Source organism: Rattus rattus, chromosome 3 (assembly GCF_011064425.1).
Source record: "Rattus rattus isolate New Zealand chromosome 3, Rrattus_CSIRO_v1, whole genome shotgun sequence".
Taxonomy (NCBI): Eukaryota; Metazoa; Chordata; class Mammalia; order Rodentia; family Muridae; genus Rattus; species Rattus rattus.
Window position 1 is genome coordinate 613,510 of NC_046156.1, and position 8,091 is coordinate 621,600.

Consider the following 8,091-nt stretch of genomic DNA (forward strand, 5'->3'; position numbering starts at 1 on the left):
GTCAGAGAAAAGCAGGTGCAGGCAGAAAGGAGACTGTGAAGAGTTGTCAGGTAGAAAAAAAAACAAGTTGGCCATATTAGCACTTGTCTGGATAGCAAAAAGGTAAGGATATAAAAAGAGGAAATGGGAGAAACAGCCTAGCTGGAAGATTAGATTTAGAGATCATCCAGGAATTGTTACAATGTACTTAAGACTGACACCTTGGCTCCTTAAACATATCAGAGAACCTTAAATATGAGTGAGCTACTCCTTACTATTTACTTGCCCTAATTTTTGGCTTTAAGGATGGAATCACATATTCTGTTGGTCCCAAGGAACGTAGACCCTCAGAAAGCCATCTGGATGTCAATGGCCTTTCTGCCTCTTCGGCTCAGGGTCAGGGGTTTTGGATCCCATGTGTCTAGGGAGAACCCTTGCTCCTGTCCCAGTTCTGCCCAGACAGCTAGATAAGGCTGAGAGTTAGAAACACTGGGAAAGTTTGCCTCTCACCTGCTTTCTTGTGCATTTCCAATTCTTGGGGACAGCATCATGGCAGCTTCTGATATAAGAAAGTTTTAAAAACAGAACCACAGTTTATAGTTTCTGCCTGTAGGTTCCAACTTTCTTCTTTTCTACTTAATAAAAATCTCTGTTTAAAGCTCTTAAAGTATTTTAGGACAACTATCCTGCTTCCTTCCTTCTTTTCTTTTTTAATTAAAATTTTTACCAAATATATTTCAAATTTCTGGTTGACTGTCTTCCCAGTTGCTCTACCAACATTTCTTTTTCATGCCACTGTAGCTTTTTGGAGCCAGGTTCAACACACTGGTGGTGGTGATATGACTCTCCATAGCTCTTTTGAACAATAATTAAATACACATCATCCTTCCTTGAACTTTTTTCCCACAGGCCCACTACTGCCACATACTCAGTTAACTACCACCTAGAAATCCCACTACTGGGAATCTCTTTGGTAATGCATTTTCTCCTCTGAATGTCTTCAGCACACATGCAGTCATCTGAGCCAATCTGGTTTTCATATGGTTGATCCTAGCTGTCCTCCTGGCTTTCAGGCTTTGTGAGCATGGATTGTGACACCTGGATCAGAGCTCTGTGAGCTCAAGATTGTGTATAGCTTCCTATGACAGCTAGATGAAGGCTTTTCCAGCTGCTTGGCATCTGCTTTCCTATCTTCAATCTGCAGCCTAGTGCCCTTCCCATCCATGGAGGCCTCCCCTATAATCACCAAGTTCTTTTTATATCTGATGTGGTTGGACCATCCCTGCTCATTAGCTCTGTACTTCCTCTCCAGGTCTAGGTATCTGATTTTGGATTGCAATGGGTGCCTTTAGTGTTCGTGGACAAAGACCTTTGCTTTACTTGAGCCAAGCAAGAGACGAAGCAGTGAGATTTATCAGTTCAGTAGACATGTCAATGATTGGATTTGGGGGATCTTTTACGGGATTCATTCGTGAACCAACTAGGCCCTGGGGTTTAATGGAATATTTTCAGTGTGGAAAGAGGGTGAGAAAAAGCTATTCAGCTAGCCAGTGGGGCAAAAGAACTTTAACTCAAGCATCTGGAGATGTTGAGGGACTTGAGAGATCGAGGGAACTTTGAGATTAAATGGCAGCAAAAGACAGCTCTCGCTCTGGACAGGGATACTGACATCTTGCCTTACCATCTTTCCAGTAACTGGCAGAGTACCTGGCATTTGGAAAATGACTGGATACTGCTTATGAAGATGATAGATAATTGAGAAGACAGTTCCTAAGAACCTCCCTGAGTGTCACATGAATATTTGTCATGCCAATAAAAGCTATGCTCAGGATTCAGAATGACCAATTAGCATTCTGAATTACAGGGCCCTATGTAAGGTCAAATATTCTCCTTAATAGAGTGTAGCCAAACTCCCTGAAGGTGTTGTGAGGATCTTGTTGAGAATGCACAAAGCTCAGGACATGGGCTAAATCATCTGCATATGATTCCACATTGCCTCTTGAAATATTTCCTCAAATTCTACTATATTTCTTACTTTTCCAAGAAAAATCTCTAAATTTAAGAGATCAGTATGATCCATGTACCAGGAAGCCCTCGGTTAAGTTAAACAAATTAAACTTGTTCTCCAAATGGCCTTCCATCTCCTCTCAGGACTATGGAGGGAGAAGGTAGGGGATGGGTTAAAGGTCCTATTCTATCCTGAGGCCAAGTTTTGACACATTGACCCCACAGGCCTGGTCAGGGCATTCATGAAGAAAGGAGGAGGTAGCCTTTGGCTCACTCATGCCAGTGGAGCACTTTGTTGGCCCTTATACACATGTTCATAGCTGTAAACTTAGGTGGAGGAGCACCAGAATACAACCAGGTCACCTAGATGAGCTTTACTGAAATCTGGCCAAATGGCAGGAGAAACAATTTTGGTCTGCACATTGTACTAATTTCAGAGGCATCTTTCTTCTCTCTGCTATTTGTAGCTATCCATGGGTTTACTTGGGGTCCCTCTTCCACACAATTTCCCTCCTTCCATTTCAGTTCATCCATGTGGAAACCATGCCAAAGAGGTGGTAGACTATTCTGGAAGGAACCTGGGCCTGAGGTTTTCAGTATGGGACGGTGTCAGCTTTTGCAGGATTTTCTAATATGTGAAGTGTGTGCACATGAGTCTGAAGAGGTTGTGTGGGCTGCTCTTTGTGATCCAAGGGAGATCTTTCTGCTGCTGTCTTGCACATCTGAGGTATGTTTTGGTTCTTTCCACAGATTTACTTCCAAAAGGAGAATAGAATTCCCAGAGAGACAGCTGAGGTAAGGAAAGGACACATATCACACCAGAAATCAGCCTTAGGAAGAGCTTTATTATATATTTTTCTTTCACCAAGGGAAAAAGGCAAGGAAGCTGGAGACAAGCCAGCTCTTATCACACAAACACCAACTAAAGATCAGACACAGTAGCCAAAGCCCTCTCAAACCAAATGGTCCAAAGCAGATCATCTATGAAGCATGAAGACTGACAAAGATCTAACGATCCCAACTTATGTTTCTTATTAGCTGTCTGAATTCAGTCTTTTAAAACATTTTGTTTGAATTTTACAAAGCACAGATCACATTACAATGTCAGGCCTTTTTTTTTTGTTTTGGTTAGGATGCAGAAAGAAAATTAAACTATTTTTGATTCTGTAATATCACCAACTTCTTCTTAATACCCGTTGTAGTGGTGATGCTCACCATAAAGCTGTTAAATTAAGATTCTCTTGAGGCTTGAAACAGAGCCCTGCTCTCTGAAAGATGGACGGTGGCATCTTTGGCCATTATGTATCAAGGGCTGAGTGAGGTTTTCCCCAGGAGAGCTGATTTAGGCTTTGGTGGTCTGCCTTGATGACTACAGCACTCTTATACTCTTGACCGTCTGCCAGCTGCTGAGAACACGTATTCACAGAAGTTAATAAAATACAACGAATTATCTTCAGAGGTACAGACCAAGTCCTGGGATATTGAGGAAGTCAGGAGACAAGATGGTACCTTATACAGAGATACCCACAGGAGAAGGACTGGGGTTGGATTTTCTTCTTGACTCCAGATGGCTTTGAGCAGTTATTTTCCCTTGCTCTGGGATGAACACTTCTCCAGTGCCCTCTGTGGGAACTCCTCCACACATTTTGTTTGTGCTAGCTCCTGGCATGGGTCTGCACACTGAGGAAGGCACTGGTCTTGGCTTGGTGGTGGACATGGATCTTGGCCTTGTTGTGGGCAGTTTCCTTGGCTTAACTCCTGGCACTGAGGACCACATGTCTCCTGAGCTTGTTGTGGACATTTATCTTGGCAGGGGTCCTGACATGATGGGACACACACCTCCTCAGCTTGTGCCTGGCACTTTTCTTGTGTCTTTTGAAGACATGGGGGCGGCACACATGGTTGCTTGCACTGTTGATCATTGAAAGACATCTCAGATGATTTGAAGAGTCTAAAATCAAACCGAGAATTTGAGACATTTTACATTAAAACACCAAGGCTGTGAGTTAGAAAGGTTTGCATTAGTGTGAAGGATTGAGAGTGGGATGGGGAAGATAATTAACTTCGAGTCTGATTTTTATCCCTTTATACAAATATCCTTGTCTTAGATCCCCTTGACACTTGTTTATAAGAATAAAGTATTCTCCTATTCTCTTGGACTTTCGTCTAGTCCTTCCACAAAATCTAACTAATAATTTTTTTTTTAAAAAAATCAGGTACAAAAGAGAATAAATGAGATAGCTAAAATGCACCCAGGAATGACAAGCTGTCTAAAAACAATAGAAGGAATTACAGTCTTGGATAGGAATAGAACAGCGGTGGTCTCTCAAAGATGGAACATCAGGGACTTGAGGAAGGGGAATCACAGAAGAGGGAGAGGGAGAGGGAGAGGGAGAAGGAGAGGGAGAGGGAGAGGGAGAGGGAGGGAGGGAGAGAGAGAGTGGGGGGGGATGCTTACCTGATCTTCAATGAGATTCAATGAAGGATGTGGACTGTGGAGTCTAGGATGGTGGGGACTTTTATACAGTGCTTGGTATGGCCTCCTGAAGGACTGATGGGCCACGTGGGCTAAAGTCCTAATTGTGGAGTCACCGCAACAAGCTTCATCTAAAATCACAAATGGTTTGAGTCACTGCTTGAGATGCCTGGTAATCAGCCTGCATTTTGGCCTCTGGGTTCTCACCAGACCTCAGCAGGGAGGGGCTCCACACAGAACTCTTTCATTAGAGGCAGCAGAAAAAGAATGTTCATAAAATGTTATCTGTCTGTTAAACCAGGGCTGAAGTCCCTTGGCTCCTCATACTGTTTCAGGATGTGGTAAGAGATAAGATCAACCTTGCTCATCTTGTGTTTGCTGTGAGGAAGAATCTATGCCTGAGGCCTGGGGTCTGTCCGAGTTAAGAACTTATATGGCTTATTTCATACATTTCCACTGGATATTCCTACATGAAGCATAAAACCCTTCCATACACTTTGTCTAGGCTAACTCAAGGGATGGTTCTACATGTTGAGGTAGATGCCGACCCACGAAATATAGCTTGCTTTGGGATTCTGAGCTGAAGATCTACAGTGTCCTAGGCAAAATGATTTTTTTTTTCCTGTATAAAAGTCCCGAGGAAAACTAGAACAATTTCTTGCTCTTGAGCCATGGTGAAGGTGAAAAGAAAAGAGGCCATCCTCATTTTCTCTACTTTGAGTTCTGGTGCACTATGAAATGTAGATTTTTCCACGTGACTAAGGAACTAAGTTGGAACAAGGTGAGTCTGTCTCCTTGCCTCTTGAAGAATTTGTCACATTTAGGCCAGGGAAAACTGGGAGTGTGAGGAAAAGATTCAAAGCAATATATCCATTTTTTTGTATGTCACTTTCATTTGATGAGCTTTTCTTCTCTGGTCACAGCAGTATTCAAGCTATATTCACGTCCACCGCCTTTTAAAAGGCTTCCCTGATCACTCTAAATTAGAAAAATTCACTTCTTTATAAAGCCCCATAATGTTTGTAAAATATATGACATTTAAGTGGTGTGGTTAGAAATTCTTATGCAAGATAATAGTATTCTTGGTTGTATAGTCTAAACTGTGACAAAGTGACATATATAACTGGAAGACAAGAGAAGACTAGTGATTATTGACAATAACACGAATCTATGAAGGAATACAAAGTTGGGTATACAAAAATCTGAGCAGAGGAGAATCTACTCAAAAGCTTCAGTCTCATAATAGAACTTTCTATTCTGCAAAAATAATTCACTTGGAAATTCATGTACAATACACAAGAGACAGTATGTAGGATCTTTAAAGTGACACAAGAAATGACAATTTGCTTTAAAAGAAAATCGGTAGAAAGTACAACCCAAGGTAGAAGTAGAACAGGCCTCCCAAAGATGGAGCAGTGGGGGTGGGGTGGGGGTAGGTAGTCAGGTTTATCCTGAACAAAATTCAACAACGACAACAACAAAAAATGTGAACTGTGAAGATGTTTAATAGAAAATGCAAGTTATTACTTTATTTAACTAAATATTAATATTTAGGGGAAATAGTATTCATGAGAGGAGAAGTGTCTAGAGCCTCTAAAGTGGTGAGCTAATTTTATCTGCTAATATTGACCAAATTTTAGTAACATTAAAAATGAAAATGCTCTGGTGTTAGATTGTTCAGTGGTTAGAACACTGGCTGCTTTTGCAGTACACTGAGGTTCTATTCCAGCATCCAAATGGCAGCTCACAACTGTCCATATCTCCAATTTCCAGGGATTCCGTGCCCTCTTCCACCTGCTTCGGGCACTGAACACGCATAGTGGTGCACATACATACATTCAAGGAAAAGCACATACCCATAAAATAAAAATATTTTTTAAAAAATGACACTGCCCCCCCTAATTTTGGGTTAAGGTCTTGAAGAAGTAGATGCAATTTGTTTCTTGAGATAAAATCAGAAAAAATCAGGAATGTCCCTAAATGTTAATATAGGTTTGGGATACTTGATATAACTTTTTTTTTAATTCTCTGTATGATATAGCGCACGCACATGAGTATGCAGGTGTGTGTACTCATGTGAAAGCAAAACACGCAATCAAGACCTCCATTTGCTAAAGAAGACTCAGACATTTATGGAACAACTGAACTCAGGGTTCAGGACTGACTCTACAACATAAAACAGGTACAGTGTGAGATTAGTGGCAACCCCTTAGAGATTTAACTAACTTTCTTTCTTTCTTTCTTTCTTTCTTTCTTTCTTTCTTTCTTTCTTTCTTTCTTTCTTTCTTTCTTTCCTTCCTTCCTTCCTTCCTTCCTTCCTTCCTTCTTTCTTTCTTTCTTTCTTTCTTTCTTTCTTTCTTTCTTTCTTTCTTCCTTTTTTTTCATTTTTTTCTTTTGATATGGTCAAAATAGTATTTTATAAATCCCTTTTGAGGATAATTCAGAGTATACAGTAATACTGAGTACCCGTGTACTATCTATCTGGGACTAAATTGGCCCAGGACTCGATTTTTTCATTGATCTTTTCTTGATTGTAACAGTTCTTTGTTCTATGTCCTTTATTCTGATTCCACAACATTTGACCTTTGCCTTCATTATTCACTGTGATGAATAGACGATTTACTTCACAGGGCCTTAGAATACTGGCTCTGTTCCTAAGAGAGTCTGATCAGTCACTTTCCTTCTCTGGCCTCCAACTATCATTAGGAGAGTAGGATTTTAGTAGGGTTCATTCCAGCTTTCACATTCTGTGACACTATAAATGTGAAAAGGAACAGTAAACCTGAATATTTCTGTGTCTTTCTAAATGTTTGGTCATGTGTGTGTGTTGGGGGGGGGGGTTTCCTTCTCTTTCTTCTTCTCTTTCATTCTTCTGTCCTCTGCATAAAGCAGAAGCTGAGAGAAAGATTGCATCTAAATGACCTTAGATGGTCTATCAGTTTTTGGTGAAAAGTCGGAAATTTGGGTAGCCTGCATCTTTCAAAAACTAACTTCAGTGAACTAGTTAGTTGGCAATGAGACCTGGATATCTTTGGGGAGACTATCTCCACTCCAAATCTTAAGATGACTAATTTCCTTTACTATGTTCAGTCTTCTAGTAAGGCTAGTGCTTATCTGATTTTAAGGGTATCTAAGAATCTAGACTTCTGGAGCTGTTATTACTGGGAGCCAGGATGTAATCAGACAGAAGAGACTCAGATACATGCAGAACATTGTTTTTTCTCCATTCCCATCAAATAACAATCTCCCTTGAGTAGTTCATAAAAGTTCCCAGACTCCTTTGATTCATTTACCTGTATATTACAGGGCAATGGGTCTGATAACACTGAAAAGTATAGAATGTGGCTCATCCTGTTTCCTGGTAGGTAGGTGCCTCTGGAGTTTACTGGGCTTGTGAATTCCTTGTGGAGAGAACACTATTCTTTTCTTCCCTTCTTGTGTAACCCACACAGGGAGTCTGAATCAGACAGGCCAAAGGTGTGGATCACAGGCCCAGAGGGACATAGGAAACCACCTGATTCTCCTTCCTTGTTTTAGCCTCAGCATGTGATTTTAACAGGACACATAGACGTACTTATCAAGTGTGATTATTAGATGATAAAAGAGAGGTATAAAATCATTTAGACCTT

The 8,091-nt window shown here is 40.8% G+C and overlaps 1 protein-coding gene across 1 annotated transcript; it reads right to left on the bottom strand.

Annotated features, from left to right (window-relative positions):
• Positions 1-3,164: 3,164 nt before the first annotated feature.
• Prr9 (proline rich 9) lies at positions 3,165-4,480 on the bottom strand. The gene is made up of 2 exons (XM_032897076.1): positions 4,445-4,480; positions 3,165-3,937 (listed from the first exon to the last, which is right to left on the bottom strand). The coding sequence occupies exon 2, from the start codon at positions 3,916-3,918 to the stop codon at positions 3,568-3,570; it is 351 nt and encodes a 116-aa protein (XP_032752967.1). The 5' UTR covers positions 3,919-3,937; positions 4,445-4,480; the 3' UTR covers positions 3,165-3,567.
• Between the last annotated feature and the right edge of the window lie 3,611 nt (positions 4,481-8,091).